Genomic DNA, 20,233 nt, shown 5'->3' with positions numbered 1-20,233 from the left:
GTTTTCATGTTACACACTTACAAATGCAGTGGCTGGAATAGAAGACAAAAGTCTGGTTACACAGAGCTCCTTCTCATTTTTGTGAACTGTGGCTTATTAAAAAAGACATCTTGTCCCAACTAGTTAGCAGATTTTACTTTTACTGATGACTTTCATGTTTTACTATTCTTCTTATTAGCCACATGATCCTTAACTTTCCTGTAGTGGGTAATGCGTTGTCTTGAAAGTGTGCTACATCAGCACACTTGTGACTTTTCATAGAGCTTCATTTATTTATGTGTATTCAGTTAGGAGCTCTGTATCATTCCTGCAGGTGAATATTTGGCTTAAGGATAATTACCATAGTTAGCCCATCAGACTAACGTTCCCTGAAGTGAAATGCTGTTGTAGAATGTTAACTTCCTAATATTACGATGTATCCAAACTACGTGGAATCTCCGAATTGCCCTTTTCCTTAATGCCAGTATAGTGCACTGGAAGTTGGATGTAAAAAACTGTAAACTTATTATTTATCTACTTACTGAGGATAGTAAGAATGAAAATAAGCGTATATTCATTTTTAACTCAGTCTGCAAGCACTATATATATATGCACGCAAGTGTGAGTGTGTGCTTATGCGTATAAATGACATATACAAAAACAAGTGCACTGTCATACAGAAGTATTACAAGATGGACCACTGCCTCTAATATTAAAGAAATACTTCAAAGTTAATTAAAACAGTGGAAAGCGGTGAGAAACATTAATGTTTGAGTGTAAAGCTCAGATAACTCAAAGCTTAAATACTGATGTAGAGTCTTTTCTGACTTGATCCCTTTTTTTCCTCAGGAAAAAAGTCAGCAAATTAAGCCACTTGCTGCTAAAACAGTATCAAGAGAAAGATTTATCTGTGAAACTGATTGACTTGGATTTTTTCCAATAATGTTTCAGACTGGCATTAATTGAAAGAAGTTTGTGTTTTACGTTGCATGTTGATATTAAATTCATTGTTTATTAGGACTGCTATTTTGTTATGTATATTTGTATAAAAGGTTGTTAAATAATGTTAGTAATGGGGAAGTTTTCATCTAACATTACTTGAGCTGTCTAAAATCTAGGCATCCAGGCTCCCTCTATAGTCAGCAGAGAGATGAGCGGCTTAAAGGAACATTCAGCTCACATTGGGAAAAGTATTTCGGAAAAGACTAGATGTCAGTGACTGCTTTGAGTGGATAAAAATTGATGGCTGAAGTTGTGATAAATTAATCACACTTTTGACTGTCTTAGTACCAGACAACACATTGCAACTGGCCATGGATGTATTCTTAATGTTTTTAGTTGTTTTTTTTTTTGAGTACAGTATTCAAATTTTATGAAGTGATTTCCTCAAAAGCACTAAATGCTTGAGGGCCGAGTATTTAAAAACTTGTGTGATTGCCCCCGCCCCAGTATCTGCGGTTATTTAAAGCTTGAGCAAAGTGATTTATCAGGCCAGCGCTTGACGCCTGCTGTAATGCAAGATAGCCTTCTAGAAGTGCGTGCTTCTGTTCATTGACTCTAAAGCGAGCCTTGGTGACTAGCTCAAACGTAGAAGTTTACAACATCTACTATTTGAAAAAAAACCTTTCCATTTTCATGCTAAGATCCCAGGGCTAAGGTTTTGTTTGTTCTGAACTAGCTGGCAAAACCAGCATTTCCTTCGTTTATCTCTGACTTGGAGGACAGATATAACACAGTCTTGGTAAGTGAATAAAGAGCAATCGCTTTCCTTTACAAATTAGAATTGTGATATTTTAAATATTTAGAACTATTAAGTTATTTGCAACTATGTGAAAACTGCATGTTTGTGTTGTGTAAAACCGTGAATAGTTTCTGTGAAAGCATGTAATACGTAGCTGTGTTAAGCAAGGAAGTTAAGTTTGTTAATCTTTATTGTCTCTGAATATTGCTAATCATGTTATCCTGGCAGCCCTTTAAGAATGGGCAAGCCATATGGATGTAAATATTAGATGTCAATAAAATATTGAAGATAAGACTTGATCGTAATTCCGAGTATCCTTGCCTTTTAATTAGATAGCTTTTTTGAAACTAGTTCATGTGACTGGTCTATTCAAGTCGCTTATGATTATTTTGATGTTTAAAGACATTCTACGTTTTAAATAAAAAAACATAGTGCTTGAATTTTTATGAACATTCGCGAGGTTATTTTCTCTATTTAGAAATTATTAAACTGCATTTCAATTTTAGATTTCAGGAAAGCTAAGATTACTATTTAAAGACATTTTTATAGGATACTTAAAATGAAATCAAAGGAGCTAAGTATTTCTGTAGATGGAGCCTTGGTGGAGGTTCTGTCAACTGTAAAACCACCTGGATTTTCTGTCTGGTTGTTGTAACTCCACATGCAGTAAGACAAGAAACCTTAAAGTGAATTTCCTATAAGAGATTTTCAGGTAAGTATTAATCTACAATGCACAACTAGGATTTGTAAAGCATGGAACAAAAGCTAGAGTTAGTAATAGACTAACCTCCTTTTCTGAGAGTAATGATGTCACATTTATTTTAATTTTTCTTCAAATACGTGTTATGCTTGTTAAAAATAGGGTGGCATTCTGATCTTGAACTTCTTGAGTGTTTTTCCTAAGTTTATTTTAGCCATTATCTAGAAGAATGCTCCTCTCTAAACCCTGCAGTGATCTGTCTGGGAAACTCCTTGCATTCATTTTGGTGGTTCTGGTAAACAGTTCATAAAAACATGTGCAACATAACTGATCAGAATCAGTTGCCAAGGGAACGACAGCTTAATGCACTAAAGAGAAAATCTATGGTGAAAGTTTTGTTTAAATTTGTTCTGAGACTGTTGCCACCAATCCAGGCTAAAGGGTTTCCTTACTCGTCACTGGTCAGCCTTAAAGGATAGTGAAAAGCATTGCATTTACATTTTACTTTATTTTTTCATACCTTCAATCCTCATGAAAACTGAACTCTTCTGAAAAGTTCCTAACATTGCTTTATTTCCATTTCATTTTTTCAATTGTTCAGTCACACCTAGAGGAGGGCCATGAAGGTGAGAACGACTGTTAGTCCACAGGCTGCAAGGAGTGAACCCACTGCTGTAGTGAAAAACTTTCAGTACCATTTGTAATGCTAATTTTTATGTATTTTGAAGAAATTTTTTTTTATTTAGACCTCCTTCCATTGGTTTTAGGTGACTAAAAGCCAGGACCAAAAGACTCTAACTAGATTAGAATGGAAAGTATAGGAGTGATTATTTGGACTGAAGTTCATCCAGAACAGGGTGCTGCTGCTGCTTAGTGTTCTCGATGGAGATCTACAGCAAGTGAGATTGGACAGCAGGCTACTTTGATCAGCAGTAGTAAACACGCAGAAAAGATAATTTTGAAACAAAAGACTGCCTGTAAGCCTAGTCTGCATAAATGCAAGATTTTTAATGAGTACAAGGAGAGTTTCTCCTCATGTTAAAACAGTAAAGCTAACTTCAGGTCCTGTGGAAACCAACATCTCAAGACCTAAACTATTGCTGGTTGATTTTTGAGTGTCTTGTCCTCCATCTAGTTCTTGTTACCTGTCAGGAAGCCATATTTCTCTCCAGTTTCCTGACTCCATCTCTGTCTTGACACCTCTGATACCTGATCTTTGTATTGTTCAGTGATGTTCATTGAAAAGCTGTGTGTGCCATGTTTGGTCTTGCTGTATTTACCTTTAATGAAAACGTGCTTAGACAGTTGTTTTGTGTTTCATAGCCTCCTGAACACCAGTTCAAAAGCATGAATCATGTTCTGAGAAGTTGAGGGGTCATTAGCAAATGCCATGTCGTGTCACTGTGTTGTAAACTGCAGAGTTATAGCTACACAGACTTTGTAATGGATTTGGGCTAGATTTATATTTTGTACCTGAAATTTTCCTTCTGGGATTACACACCCCTACTGCAATACTAAAACATTAGAGTTTATAAGTGATGCAAAAAAAAAAAAAAATTGTTGCAGAAATATAGAAAGCCAGACTATGCTTCTAGAGAAAACTAATAAATGTTTGCAGGTAGTATAATGTTTACATCAGTCTAAAATGTCCGTTAAGGGTATGATATCATCTAACCTGTTTCATGTTTTTCTTTGGAATAGTTATTGGAATTGTTCCTTGGTTGTGTGCTCTTGCTGTCTTGATAGTTACTACATAGTATGATATTTTTCATTTTAGAGTGTGACATGAGAGAATATATTATTAGTGTTCATTTTTGTGTATGCATTAGTGATCATTGTGTTATGTAAGAAATCAAATTATTAAAGCACTGCCTTTTAGAACTGTAACATTTTTACACTGATGAGGAGTTGTCATATTTTGGTTGCCTCATCCTATTGTGTATTTGAAGGAAAAGAGCAGAACGATGACTACATAGCACTGCACTTACTATAGAATTGTATTAAAAGGACCTTTGCTTGTTTTGGTTCTGTATCTAAGCAGGTCAGATATATGTTATGACCTACAGACATCTGAAACTTTAAATGCTACCCTCACTCTCCATTTTTAAAGCATAACTTTTCAGTTAGCCACCTAGTCTGTCAGGTGCAGCTTACAAGCTGAAGCAGTTAACTACAAATGTAACTTCAATGTGCCAGATGCTTTTGCTTGTATTTGCAAGCTTTGTTTGATTTTTTTTTTTTCTATGCCAAGCTATATGTAGTCTTTTAAGAGTGATTTGCAGTAAAATAATTGAAAGATTTTTCTTAAACATGTGCACATTTGTTGAAGACGCTATACAAATAATTAAAGCAGCTAGAAAATATACCATTTTTTGAGAAATCATACACTTAGTGAAGATGAGAGTAAAAGTTGCATCAGTCTTTAGTTGTCTTTTACCTACGTTTTTAATTCTTCCACTATTTTTATAAGTAATAAAAAAACTTCTTAAAAAACTTAGAAAAGAAACCTTTAAACATTAAAAAAACCTGTAGTTTGCTCACTATGCTCCTTTAGCAATGGAGTTTTGAAAGTATGTCTTGAGGTGGTGGTACTCTAGCAAATATTCACTACATAGTTAGAACTACCTGCTCTAATGATGGTGGGAAGAGCCTGCTTTTCTGCCAGCTTATTTCAATTCAGCAGGTGGTATTAGCTTCTTATTCAAGAGCTTTGTCAGTATAACTACATCTGTGCCAGGTTTTAACTGTTGAGGTAATTCATACCTCATCTGATCTAGCTAGGCTGCAGAATTAGTGAGAAAAGATTTGACTTAAATATATGTAAATTTTCCTTAGCTCCTTTGTAAACTCTTCAAGATTTTTGTGTCTTCAGCATATATATTTATGAAATACACTTTTTAATATGTTCACCTGGAAAGTTTTCCTTAGCTATGATTTAAAATGTGTGACATAATGTCTGATCTGTTGCAGCTTTCATTCTAAAATGTGATTGAACCAAGAACTTTTTTTGGCAGTGATCAAATATGTTGCTCTGGAATAAGACCTATTTCCATGCCAAAGTGCACATTTTAGTTTTCTTTGGGTAGAAGAATCTTTTTTGTTTGTCTCCGTGTGATACTTTTTAACTAGTAAAGGTTTTATCCCCATAAAACCCAGATTTTCATGAACAATTTTAAAAAAAGAGTTCCAGAGGGAAGTGTGGCTAGTCTGTAAGTGCGTGTAATCTCAATGTATAATGTTATAAACTTTAATGTTAGCATACTCTTTCTCTTTTCCATAAAAAAGAAAAAAACACCAACGTCCAACAACAAACACCAACCAACCACACAATTATTTTTTAACCTGTTGATGAGGCTTCTATTTAATTTTTTGTGGATATTAAAGACAGAAAAATTTAATTCTATATCTCAACTTCAGAAGTTGAGATACAGAAAACAAGTATTGTCTGCCTCTCTACTAGTGAAAGAGGAAGAGGAGAGAGTTTCCTGGTCAGCAACAAACCCAAACCGCATGAAGGGGTTTGTGGCTCTGTTGGCCACAAAGCTTAAAAAGTAACAACAAGACAACTTCTCTTTTTCATATTACCAGCTTGCAAATCTGTTAAGATACTCCTGGTGACTATACCTAATGTTCAGGTGTAACACCTCGTAGAACTTACTACTAAATCCAGTTACGCGGTTGTATTCACAATTGAGATGCTTCTTAGCTGATTGTGCCTGTATAGAGATTCTGCCTGGACTGTTGTGCTCTTCCTCAGTAACATATTAAAGTTCATATCCATAGCTGGGTGTTTCCGGTACTGTCTTATTCCAGCTAATCAGTTATGGCCGTTGAATGAAAATAGCAGTGATGATACCAATAGCTTGTAGTTAGCTTTTAGTTTTCTAGACATAATACAACAAAAGCTAGTTCTTAGTAAGCTAGCATCCTAGCTGAGTGTTTAACCTCTTTTTCTAATGGTCTCTTTACCATTAACTTCTGTTAAAAACCAGAAGTCTTACAAAACAAGTCAAAGTTGAAACTTAGAATTGCATATATTGCTTTATTTTAGGTAGTACAAGGAAAATATGATATGGTATACCTGATCTTTCCTGTCTGACAGTATAATATTTATTTTTATCTGTTTGTACGTGCAAATACAGTAAACTCGCTGTACAACAGATGAGCCCTAGCTAATGCTACTATGATACCTTTTAGCTATGGTAATTTAAAGTAATGCTGCTTAATTTAGCCTGAGATGGGGAAGGCTTAAGATCACTTGTATTTACCTTCAGTAGTATATGCACATAGACAGCATTACTGTAGCTCAGACTATTCACAGTACTTTAAAACACAACTGCCTGTTCATGTGTTTGTATGCCAAACTTAATTATGCAATTTTTGGTACAGAAAATGTCTTCTAAATCTAAAAATCAAAGCCCACTAGAGGTAAGTGCTTTCTGAGGGACAGAAATGTAATTTGGAACACGAGTGACTCTGAAAGCTTCCAACTGCAGGTCTTCAGTAGAAGACTTAGGAATTGTGTAGTTTGATTTACCAGCTTAACCAGACTTAAATGTTACATGAAGATTATTAGGCAGGAGGAGTCTTTACAGTTTGAATCCTTATAAACCTTTTCTTATTAAGATTTATTCCTCTAGGATAGCCTCAGAACGTCTTACACCAGTGGTATGTCCAACCCTGAATTGGAAAAGTGTGGCATTGTGGATGTTCAAGGCCAGGTTGAATGAGGCTTTGAGCAACCTGATCTAGTGGAAGGTGTCCCTGCCCATGGCAGGGGGGTTGGAACTAGATGATCTTTAAGGTCCCTTCCAACCCAAACCATTCTATGATTCTATAATTGCCCACTGTCCATGAAACAGGAGGATGAACTAGGGGCGAAGACGCTGTTAACTGCAAATTGCAGGAAGAAAATAGACTTGCTAAACATGTTCCCAAACTTCTTGTCGAATGAATGGGAAGCAAACAATTAATCTGACTTGAGGAATATTTTCTAGCGTAGGCTAATTAAGTTACTCATCTGTGGTAGCGTTCAGATGTGAAGATGCTACTAGGAAGGACCTTTTTTTCAGAGTGGATTTCTTTTGTTCAAGTGTAATGTTTCTGTCTTGAGACTTTGGGGGTTTATCTTTTGTAACGCAACACCTTCCCTCTAATCATGCCGACCAATAGCTGCTTATCATTAATTGCTGGCAGTTTGGTTCTACAGGGCAAGGGTTGTAATTATTAGCTACGGTTGAAAATGCTTACCCTTCTCACCCTGGGGAGCCAAGCTGTTGCTAGCAATTAAAGGTAGTTAGCTGTTCCCTGCCTAGTGTAAACATTTGCAGCTAGTAATTACTACAGCTTCTCACTTCTTTGCCCTGGAGGAACTGAACTCTTCCAGTAGCTTTGTAATAATTTGGTTTTGTTGCTTTTTTCTTTTTCTTAGATTTCATTTTAATTATTGTAGTTTAACTTTATTTTTCCTTTTAAAAACAATTGTGATTTTTTTTTTTGACCTTTCCCAACTCATTCGGAACTTGAAACCATGTTGGGAGTTGCAACCTAGTTTGAGAAATACTTGCTAAAGGATTATGAATTATTTAAATGTCGTAGCCACCTTCTGCCCCCTCAAAAAAAAGTTCAGTATGTTGAATTATCCTTTCATCTGTGTGGCTGAACAGGTTTTTTTACCTCATAGAAAGACTTTGAGGGCGAAAATGCAATTACTTTTGTAATCATCCAGGAGAAATTGTCCTCATGCCAGGAAATCAGGTTTGTTTCTCCAGGTTGTCATGCCTCTGTTTTAGGCAGATATATTAGTTCAGTTCAGAAATGATCAGTGAATCCTGAGTTCTTGCTTGTTTCAAGATGTGCTATTCTGTCTCTGCTTTATTTGCTGCTCTGCATAGAGGGCAGGGATGTAGCAAAGTTGATGTGCTTATTCAAACTGCTCAATCTATTTGATCTTCCCTTTCTACTGAATCTCTCTTCTTGGCAGAGGCTTTTTTTTTCTGTGTTTTCTGGTCTCCTGTAAACTGAGATTAGATTTCTGAATCAGGTGCCATTTTGCTTGTTGAAAACACGTGTAATTTAGAGTTATTTTGATCCAAATAGGCTGAAATTTATTTTCAAATGCTAATATTGTATTGCCCATCTTCTACTGTCTAACTGAGCAATGACTTGCTGGCCTAGTAATCTCCTGGTGATGTTTTATAATAGGTAATGAAAGTAAAATTTTAATTTAGTCTTACCCACTTTTTAGTCAAATTTTTTCGTACCAGTAGGGTAAGAACTACTGGTGTATGAACTCATATTGTCTCTGTGTTGCTTTATGGCATAGAATTGACTATTATTTTTCTCTCCTGCCCCACTGTATGGCCCTTCAAAAAGTCTAAAATACAGTTTACTGCCTGGAATCTGAATCCAATTGCAACTGAAATAGGCTCTCTCCACACTGGCTCAGTTCCTCTTTTGTCTTGGTTCTCCTTTTCAAAATATTTATAGCTCACCTTTTGTTATGGAGGATTAAAAAAAAACCCTTTATGAATAGGAGTGTGTTTGGACACTGGGTAGTCTAGTAGTCTGAGGCAGACTGTGCCCCGTACTTGGAAAAACATGGAGAGAGATGGGGAAACTGCCAAGGAAACTGTTACTCTTCATTATGCAATTATTTCCAATAGCCAGACTAAGAAAAACACATACTGCATTCAAACCCTGCCCTAAAGTCCAGCACTGTTTGTATGTCTGGCTTTTCAGACCTTACAGCTTTGCAGTTCATTAGTAGTCTTTCTGGATTACTAAAATGGTAAGTTTCCCAATAGTTGAGTGATTCTCCCAATAAATAACCAATATTTAGATTTAATGTGATCAAATTTGCATTTGAACTATAGGAGGACTTTGTGCCTACCTATCACACAGTTTACCTAATTTCTATTTGGTACAGCAAAATTCAGTCTTGTTTACTGTTATTAGAGTTGGTTAACTCGATCTTCATGGAGTATATTGCCTTTGTGGTTCATAATCAATGTTGATATTCTTGTAGGTTTTTTTGGTGGTGTGTTTTTTTTTTTGTTTAGGCAAATGAACTACTAGTGACTATTCTCAGTTTTAATTCTTTCCAAAGCTTTCAGCCTAAAATTTTTCAGGGAAGTAGACAGGGGAATCTGTTTAGGTTTTGGTTTTTGCAGCCATCTTATGCTAGTTTTGCCCTGTGTTTTACAAATTGTTTGAGTGAGGAATCTTCTCTAATTAGATTTTCAGCTTGTTTTCTGAGGGACAATTTTTAAAATGCATATCTAGGTATACATTGCTAAGGTTTCTAAGATACCAGATGAAGTAAATATCTGAATAAAGGTAAGTTAAGTTTTGATTAATAAGTGCTCTATGTCCAGATGATAGTCACATTTTCACATTAAAAAAAAAACACACAGCAAAAGAAAAACAGACCAACCCCTGCAATTTGGTCCAATTGTTGGTATAATTGTTATGAAAGATCGAGGTCTAAATATGTGCATAAATGACGAAATATTTCTTTTGGTGGTTATTTTTTTCCCCAGTGTGTGGGTTTTTTTTTTAATTTAATGGTCATATTATGCTTTATAGATAGCTTCATTTCTATAGTTAATTTCTGATGTAATAGATGTCACTTCTATCAAGGAACAAGTACCTCCTGCATGGTCACTTCTTCTGGCATGTGTTATTATCTCAAGTTTAAGTCCATTTCCAATGCATTTACCATGATAATTCTTGTCTGTCTTCACTTAAGACAGCAGGGGAAGCTAGTCCTTTGAATGTTAACTTGAGCAGAAATGTTTTTCTCAGTGAGTTCTGCTGCAATTGGCTATGCAGTTCTATCTGATTTTTAAAAAGAGTTCTTCAGGAGATGAGTCTTGGCAAATTAGAACTTAAAAAGAAGCATACAAAAGCCAATGTTAATTTCTTGTTTGACAGAAATCACAAGGGAAGTGTTAGAGTTCAGTATTATGATGTGATTGAAGGTATCTATTTGAGAAATACTAAGTTGTTGTTATTTTTTAATTATTTGTGCAGAATTCCCCAGTTTATACTCGTATTTCAGTGGCTGACTTGTGATGGAAAGTTTTGCTTACAAATAATTAGTAGTCCTTGACATTTGTTTTCATTTTTTAAGGTTTGTTTATTTTGAACCAGTCAGGATTGAAAGGAAATAGTCTCAGATAAATTTTACTTGCAAATTGTTACCTATTCCACCAATCCAGAAATCATATCACGGTGTAATACCTATTTTAGTGTAGCTTTAGATGAGGGTTGTTAGGAGTGGCCTGGTTTCTCTCCTTCTTTTTTGTAGCCCAGGAAGTGTCGACTGGGGATGCTGGATGAGAGGATAGTTCCGGTGGGATCAAAAGCAAGAAAATCAAAGAACCCTATTGGCTGTCTGGCTGACAGGTGTAAAACAGGAGTACCCATCAATATGGTTTGGTGGAACAGAGTCACAGAAAACAATTTACAGGTAAAATTATTTTTTACTAGTCACTTTTTCAGTATTTTGGATGCTTTATTTTAAATTTTGAAAAATGTTAGAAGCAGTTACTCCAAATATGGATTGAGATTGGATCAAATATTTATTTCACAAAGTAGGTATAGTAGCCTTCCAGGAAAGTGAGTCAGAGATGTTTTATTCTCTTCACCCACTGCTGTGCTATGTACTCTGCTTGATTATGTTATAATCTGTGGAGGAGGAGCAAAAGTAATCATTAAATTAAATGTATTTTAAAAGCAAACAAACACAACCTTTTCGTTTTCATATGGGGAAAACTTCTGCTGGTAAAATTAGTGATCTTCATTAAAATGGTTGATACTTAATGCACTTAAATTCCCTTGGTACAGAATTGTAACATTTAACCACTATGATCAGAAAGTGTAAATTCTTAATTTTTATGTTGAGATAGTTCATATTTCTCAACTTGTGTGTTAAGCTTCATTGTTTCTTTATTTCTGAATTTTCTTCAGCTCCTTAAGAGGGGACAGGTACAGCTGGATTTGAGCATCTGTCATGCAGAAGTGGCAGGTTATCGTTGGGATGATAATGAAGGATAATTTTAGTCTGGGAGGAATCTGCTTTATGCCCCTTAATTTCTGTGTAAACCTGGTCTTATTATAGTGGTCAAAACTACAACACTGCTACTATTATTGTTTTCCACTTCTGTGGTGCTTTTGATTCTTCAGCAATCATTACTTCAGTCTTTCTGTGAAGGTTATGTTCTTTTTGATGTCTTCTGAGTGAAACGGGTAAATTGACAATAGACATACAACTAGAATTTGTGGCACCTGAAGAGTTTCTTTCGGTTCACTAAAGTTCTTCCATGTAAGGGCCAATGCGAAGCTTGTAACAAACCTTCCTGTGCCATTACTAGGGTTGCACTACTTGATGTTTGGACGTCTTTGCATTATTGAGATTGGGAGTGGTGGGCAGTGTGATGCAGGGAAACTGATGCTACATTGCGTAAGGGCGTTTGGGCTTAAGTCTGTCTTGGCCAGTTTGCTGCGGGAGAAGCAGCAAAGCTGCTGGGGCCGTAAAGATGAAACATGAAGGAAACATTGGTAAAAGGAGCAGGTAAGGCTGCAGAGGAGTGGTTGGAGCCAGTGAAGCACTAATTTTCTCAAGGGAGAGAAGGCTGATGGATTGAATTTACCATGTGTATCTAATGGAAGTGCAAACCCTCATTGTAGGCAGTTGGTTTGAGAAGAGAGAAACAGAAAATTGGTCTTCAAATTTTGCATGGATGTTAAAGGGCAGGAAAAGCCCTGCTTGTATTTGTGTCCTCCATTGTTTCCTCTGCTGTTCTGTGTTGCAGCAAGGTTTGTCATTGACCTACTTCACCGAGAGTAGAGCAGAAAAACTTAATATTTCTGGAGGCTGGAGAGCTAGTAGTCTGAGACTTGGAGCTTCGGGCCAGGAGCAATTGTCTTTTCAGTACCTATGCCCTCCAAAGCTATGTTGAAAGTGTGGCAATGAGAAGCTCGAGGTCCCCTCAAGGTTAGCGACAGTAGCTTGGGTTTGGCTTCAGAACACATGGCTTTTGAAGGGTGCAATTCCAACCTCCTTTATTGTGCCAGATTCCCAGCTACATAATTGATTTAAACTGTGTACAGCATAAGATTTTTGTATTATGTGATGCAATTACATAGCTTCCCATGGAGACATGAGACTTTAGAAAAGCATGTATATGCATATCTGGTGGAAATAAGAGCAGAAGGATGTTCTAGCCATGGGAAATAAGAGAAGTAGTGGTAAGGATTGCAGAGAACAGTGGAGTCTGGCAAGAGTGAATGGGGGAAGGTGTAAAAACAGGATGCAGAGGAGATTATGAGGATATATGAAGTTCTACATAGATGAGAAACCAAACTTTATCTTGATGTTTTCATTCTGATCTTTATAAATCTATATGTATTTGAGTGTGAATATTTTCTAAGTTAGAGCTAAAAAAAAGTACAAACTGCTAAAAATTGGAAATTTTAATTGTAAAAGCCCCCAAAAAAATGACTGGAGAAGTTTGGTATGTGAAACTACTTAAAACGGGTAGTTTCATGCTGAGGTTTCAGATTGATGTTGTTTTTTCTACTTCAGTATGTATATAATCCACAGATAGCATTGCCCTTCAGTGTTTGAAATAAAGGCTGTCTAGAGATTTTTGTAGGTGTAAGTATAGGTTTTACAAACTAAATTTTGGCTGATGCTGACTGCTAAGCAGTAAGTAGAAAGGCTAAATTATGATGGAGGCACATCTGTTTGAGGGTGTCTTTTTTCATGTATATTTGAAGAAGAGAAAGCAGAATTACGTCTCAAACTTGCTGAGGACCTGCAGTACTGGGCGGGTGTTGAAATTCGTGTCTATTTGAATGTCCACTCTTCCAAATGTATGGTTTCGGAGGTGGGACTACGCTATTTTATGGTGCAATGTTTAGATATTTTTGTCCAAAAAGAGCCTGTCTTAAAAACAAGGTAGTTTACAACATGCTTTGTAAAACAGTAGAACTGTTTCTCATGCATTGCTGAGTGTGTAATCCAGATCTATTTACTTTGAATACTGTGTTACACTTGTATGTTTAAAAGTGAAGTCCAGAGAGTGAATTGTGTTTTGGGTTGTGCTTTAAAAAAAAACCAAAACAACCCCAAACAAACAAACAAATCCAAGTTTGTTCTTCAGCAATATGTCCTACCCTATGTTAGGAAATATCCTGAACTACTACACCACCGCGTGATACGTACTAAAATAGCAAATGTCAATTCTGCTTAGAATAGTAGGAATAGATATATTTTTTTGTTATGCAGATTTGTTCTTAAGCACATGAATAACATATTTTTTGTTGTTTCTTGAACAAAGCAAATTCATAGAAATGAATTTTTTCAAATATTTCACATCAAGAAGATGGACTTCTAAAACTTCATAGTTTTTACAGTACTTTGAAGTATTTTGTTAAAGAAATGTGGAAAAATTCTGAGTCTTTGAAAGTTTGCTTTTTAAGTGAGGTCTACTTGCTACAATGTAAGAAAACTTTGCTAGTAGTTTTATTTGCCTGAGTCTGTGTTCTGTGTAAAAAAAAAAAAAGTCTAGCAACAAATTTTACCCAGTTTTAATGAAATTGTGTCTAACTCTTCTGAAAGAGTAGTAGAGTAATATGGCTAATAATGTTCACGAATTGAAATTTGTTTGAGCTTATTTTATGGATGATGTGACAACTTGTCAGAGTAATTGCAATAAGGAAGCACGTTGTACAAATTCAATAGTAGGAGGGAAAGAGACTTGCTTTGAAGCCCTTAGTGCTCTCCAGTATTTGCTGGGCTGCTCTGACATTCCAGAATGTGTCCTTCCCTGGTGTCATAGTTAACAAGGAGTCCTCCTGGAAACTGAGGGATTGCAGCAATGCTCTCTACATGAAGTGAAGCTCCTTGTATGGCACATCTGTCCGTTATAAAACAACAACAAAGAAACCTCAAAAACTAACCAATAAATATCCACACATAAAAAAGAAGCAACACTTTTGCATGTTTTTTGATTCCTAAGAGAGATTCTGAAATCTGTGCCAAAAGTAGACTGGTAGAAGACTGCCCTGCTTATAGCATGGGTGTAGTTTAGTGGTGGTTTTCTGTAACCATTACAGGATTATGCAATTTGGGATGTCAGAACAGATCAGCATGAATTTGAAGGTGAAAGAAAACATGAAAAGAGAACAAAAAGGCCTGTTTCCAGTTCCTAGCATGGTAAGTACATTAGCACGTTCTTCTGAAATAAAATGAAATTGGCCTACTTTTTGCTTTAGGTAGTTGGCTTGGGGCTTTGGTAGAATTGTGGGACTGGGACTGATCTAACAGAGAGGTGTTACAGCCACCGAAACAGAGGTGGTGACTGTGCTGCTGTCGTGCAGCTCTGTGTTGTGAGATGCTGAACTGGAAATGAGAGAAAGAGAGAAAGGTGGTTTCCAGTACTCCTGTGGGATCCCTGCATGGCCTTCCAAAGGCTCCATAACTTGCACATCCCTGTGTTACAGCATACTTCGGTACTCCGTGGCGCTTTGAGGATTCATTCATTAATGAATGCAGCCGTGGGGCCTGAGGAGTTTATCACTGAGGAGCGTAGCGTAAAAAGCATATATATTGAAATCGTTAGTTGATGAAATGGGAATTTTCGTCTTCCTTCTGGACCATGGAAATCTATCGATATGTGCAACTCCTCAACATACAGTTATGCTGCATGCTACTGTGTGGTCCTCCCAGCCATGGTCTTCAGCTGAGATTCTTGGCTTGCTCTTTACTTTCATCTGCACCTTTCTTCAAGGAGCCTTGAATTTTTTTTTTTGGTGGTACCCATGAAACATTTGTTTCTTCCCCTCCGCACTATATTTTAATTATATTTCCTTTTCTATCTTTAAAAGTGTAAAAACCACCAGACAGATAAACTCTATGCTGAATGGTGACACAAATCAGTTGTTTTATAGTCCTCTCCCCGTTTTACTTCTCTTGCAGTTCCATCCTTACTAATTGCATCATGACTAAATTCAGCCTTCGTTTGGACTGTATTTGTGTTTTATAACATTTTGCGTTCACTGATGTACAGAAGTAGAGAGAGGGGGCCTACAAGAAAGCTGGAGAGGAGCTTTTGACAAGGGCATGTAGTGATAGGACAAGGGGCAATGGCTTTAAACTGAAAGAGGGCAGATTTAGGTTAGATGTAAGGAAATTTTTACATTCAGGTTGGTGAGGCACTGGCACAGGTTGCCCAGAGAAGCTGTGGCTGCCCCATCCCTGGAAGTGTTCAAGGCCAGGTTGGATGAGGCTTTGAGGAACCTGGTGTAGTGGAAGGTGTCCCTCCCTGCCCATGGCAGGGGCATTGGAACTAGATGATCTTTGAGGTACCTTCCAACCCAAACCATTCTATGATTGTATGAAATTAGTTTTGTATATGGAACTAGATGGACTCAATTTTGTGGTCTTTCTTTGGAAGTTTCTTTACAAAGCTGACTGAAGAGAGGCTCTTCTCTCTTTGAGAGAGCGTGGACGTAAAGAATCTGAAAATAGGATGTGTTAGTGAAATTTCTTTGTGGAGTCATTCTGGTAAGAGTGCATGATGCAGGTATTAATTCAGATAATACCTAGGGAAGTTGCTTCCCTGGTTTAGTTTGACAGTGTTTTTGTGAATATACTGGAAGAAGGGAGCTGAGATTTAAACTGGCTAGGTTGAGAGGAAAGGGAATGGTGGTAACTTTAGCAAATGCATTAATTGAAAGTTATAAGGAGGTGATTGGTGACAGCCAACATGGCTTCACTAAGGGCAAATCCTGCCTGACTGATTTGGTGGCCTTCTATGATGAGGTTACAGCATTGATGGATAGGGGAAGAGCAACTGACATCATCTACCTGGACTTATCCAAAGCATTTGATACTGTCCCACACCACATCCTTGTCTCTAAATTGGAAAGACATGGTTTTGATGGATGGACCACTCGGCGGATAAGGAATTGGCTGGATGGTTGCACTCAGAGTTGTGGTCAACGGTTCAATGTCCACGTGGAGGCCTGTGACGAGTGGTGTTCCTCAGGGGACAGTACTGGGACCAGTGCTATTTAACATCTTTGTTGGAGACATGGACAGTGGGATCGAGTGCACCCTCAGCAAGTTTGCAGATGACACCAAGTTGTGTGGTGTTGTGGACACGCTGGAGGGAAGGGATGCCATCCAGAGGGACCGTGACAGGCTGGAGAGATGGGCCTGTGAGAACCTCATGAAGTTCAACAAGGCCAAGTGCAAGGTCCTGCACGTGGGTTGGGGCAATCCCATGCACAAGTCCAGGCTGGACGGAGAATGGATTGAGAGCAGCCCTGAGGAAAAGGACTTGGGAGTGCTGGTGGATGAGAAGCTCAACATGAGCCAGCAATGTGCGCTGCCAGCCCAGAAAGCAAATCGTATCCTGGGCTGTGTCAAAAGAAGCGTGGCCAGCAGGTCGAGGGAAGTGATTCTGCCCCTCTACTCAGCTCTCGTGAGACCCCACCTAGGATACTGCATTCAGCTCTGGAGTCCCCAACATAAGAAAGACATGGAGCTACTGGAACAAGTCCAGAGGAGGGCCATGAAGATGATGAGAGGGCTGGAGCACCTCTGCTATGAAGACAGGCTGAGAGAGTTGGCGCTGTTCAGCCTGGAGAAGAGAAGGCTCTGGGGTGATCTTATAGCAGCCTTCCAGTACCTAAAGGGGGCCTACAGGAAAGCTGGAGAGGGACTTTTTACAAGGGCATGTAGTGACAGGATAAGGGGCAATGGATTTAAACAGAAAGAGCGTGGATTTAGATTAGATCAGATCTAAGGAAGAAATTTTTCACTCAGAGGGTGGTGAGGCAGTGGAACAGGTTGCCCAGAGAAGTTGTGGATGCCCCATCCCTGGAAGTGTTGAAGGCCAGGTTGGATGAGGCTTTGGGCAACCTGGTGTAGTGGAGGATTTCTCTGCCCATGGCAGGGGGGTTGGAACTAGATGATATTTAAGGTCCCTTCCAACCCTAACCATTCTATGATTCTACTTTAGGTGGATTGCTGGAAAAATTTAACATAGCTGACACATCTGTAATTGTTACTGTTAATGCTGTTTGTTGAAAACTTGTTAATGTTTTTTGAAATAATTTTATATGTACCTTTTCAAGGACATTTGCATTTGAAACAAAATACAGTTTTTAGTTTGTTGCATAGTGAAGACAGTGCTAGTGGGCTTTGTGTTTCCTGTTTGGGCTTTATAAAGTGTATTCGCTGCTTTTGTTTTTAACATCACAGTATTGCATAATTCATTACATGTCTTCTAAGTATTTCTTGCATCTCTGTTCTTTTAATTACTCTCAAGGCTTAATAGAAGTCTTCAGTACCTGTTTTCTCTACCTTTTTTTACCAATTTTGATTTACTCAGACTGAAAATTTTAAGCCTTGTCTAGCATGAATAGATGACTTTACTCTGAGATGAGTAGTGAATGATTGATTCAGTGATTTTTTTTTTTTTAAAACTGTGCTTGTAGGAAATTTAAACGTAATACAGAATGAAGAAAGTGCTTTTCACTAATTAGATGTAAATGATCTTAATTCTTTTTTTTTACTCAACTTTATTTTGGGAACTTTGATAAGATTCTAACAGAAAAACTGTAAAAATGCCCTGTAGGATTTTAAAGCATAGTTCCCTTTTAGACAGATTTTTCAAGCTTACTGTTGATCCAAATGTAAAACTAACACTGGAATTTACACTCTGTATTATGAGTTGCCAGAGTGAAAGTAGGATATTTTTCCAGACCAAGAACATAATTTTTTGAATCATTGGCCATTAAGAATGTGGATTCATAATTTTGGCATATTTGTGTGCTCACTGGTGCAGAATAGGTTGTCTGCAAAATTTGAAAAATAATGAAAAAATTAAAGAACTGATAGTGATATTCCATTCCATCACTTAGGCTATTCTAGTCACTTATTCTAGCCTATGTGCTTTGAAAGAGTTGTATTTTTTTATTTTGTTGGAAGCAAAGCATGTGCAGAAAAATTGTATACTTCTGGAAAGGTTTTAAGAACTGCAGCTTCACATAGATGAAACATTGAAACATGGCCTGGGGCTTAAGCTTCAAATTTTCTGACAAAATATTAACTAGTTTTGACCACAAATTATTAAGTTTTGTTGTACTATTTTATGATTAGTTTATTCTGGCTGTGGAGCTCAGATATTTTTCTGTATTTAGAAAACAGCTTGAATGTGGAAGAGTCTTTTAAAATTGGAACCAAAATTTAAATCACTTTTTTTCCCAATGAGGAAAGTCTTATATTACAGGTTCATGTTTGTAACATCATAGAGAAGTAAAATAGACTTTTATAGTAAAGAGTCTAGCTGTGTAAATCAAAGCTGTTTACTCATAAAATGCTTTCATCAAAGTTATAGAAACAACTTAATCTTATCAGGCTTTGATTCTGATCCTGAATTGTGATACCAAAAAATGGAATGAAAATTGAATTTCTATCACGCTTGACCCACTGCTATTCATAATTCTACAGCATAAACCCAAACTGCTCTAGCAGATGCCTGGATTTGACTCATTCACTTGGATAAATTAAAACTTCTACCGGTTAAAGTGGAGCTCTCAAACAACTTCATTTTTATATAATGATGGAGATATAAGTAACTTTTAGAGACCAAAACTGGTCTATGGAAACTTGTAGAATGCATTTAGAAATAAAAAGCAGCCCTGTTCTGGAGGCATTCATTGAATCAGTTGGTAAAAGTGATGAGAGTTTAGCCAGAATGGTATGGATGGGATTTTGGAAACTCTCAGTTGCTCTAGAAAAGGCTGAGGCTGTCTTCTAGAATGTCTTTCTCTCCACTTGCATGCTTCTATTTTTTTTTTGCAATGTCCTGCCCTTGTCCCCTTGTTGACGCAGTGTTTAGCTGTGGTAGATCTTTGGATGTGTCATGGCTAGTTTTAGCAGTGGAAAAATGTGGATCTCATGTAGTTCTTTGAAATTATGTGCTTTTAGCAAGACGCTACAAATTCTGCCCCTTGCTCTCCCAGTTGTTTTGGTTGATGATGACTTTTCAGCTGTATTGTTATTTGGACAAATTCTGCTTGGGTCTTTACCACCGCTGTGATTTTTTCCAGTTTCAGTGCAGATTTGACTGAATTGTCGCATGCCAGATTTGTCTAGAGAACACCATTCTCCTAATTAGTCTTGTACCTAAAGTTCAGATAAGTCCAGAATATTAGCTTTTGAGTTTAAATATATGTTATTTGTTTTCAGTCTGTATAATACAAGTTACTATTTGTTTTGCTACATTAGTGTATAACTTAGCAAATTTTCCTTAACTAAATGTGATTGAAGGGTTTTAAGATTCTTATGAACTTTTTACCCATGTAAATCTAAGTGTTTTAGTTCACCAGTCTACATATTTGGTTATAGCTGTTCTTTGACTATTCAGACACATGCACATATAGAACACTAATATGTAACATCAAAAGGTGGTTAGCAGTTAAAATTTACTGTGTCATTAAAGGTGGAATATTCTTACTGTTTGTTTTTAAACCAGCTTTTAGAATCCTCTTTATTTTCTAGTACTTTGAAGTACATCAATACTATGATATTTGATGGAATTATTAAAATGAAGATATTAAAAACAAATTAACACAAAAATATTTTTCAAATACTTTTCTTCACTATGTAAGTTAGTGCTTTGTAATCACACTCCTTTTCTAGTTTGACACTAACAGACTTCTCTGATACTGCTTCATTCGTGTTGTTAAAAATCAATATTGGTAATTTAACTAAAAATGGATATATTTAG

General features: G+C 36.9%; 1 protein-coding gene across 3 annotated transcripts in view; it reads left to right on the top strand.

The window, feature by feature from the left end:
* PAN3 (poly(A) specific ribonuclease subunit PAN3) overlaps positions 1-20,233 on the top strand; it is an 85,383-nt gene that overhangs the window by 26,077 nt on the left and 39,073 nt on the right. For all 3 annotated transcript variants that reach the window (XM_086621252.1, XM_086621246.1, XM_086621238.1), the window contains 2 exons: positions 1,658-1,720; positions 10,732-10,893. In XM_086621252.1, coding sequence (XP_086477378.1) covers positions 1,658-1,720; positions 10,732-10,893 — 225 coding nt within the window. The remainder of the gene's footprint in view (positions 1-1,657; positions 1,721-10,731; positions 10,894-20,233) is intronic.

The sequence above is a fragment of the Tauraco erythrolophus genome, chromosome 1 (genome assembly GCF_009769465.1).
Source record: "Tauraco erythrolophus isolate bTauEry1 chromosome 1, bTauEry1.pri, whole genome shotgun sequence".
In the NCBI taxonomy this organism is placed as follows: domain Eukaryota; kingdom Metazoa; phylum Chordata; class Aves; order Musophagiformes; family Musophagidae; genus Tauraco; species Tauraco erythrolophus.
Note: the sequence above shows the minus strand (reverse complement) of the source record. Positions and strands in the feature narration are given on the sequence as shown.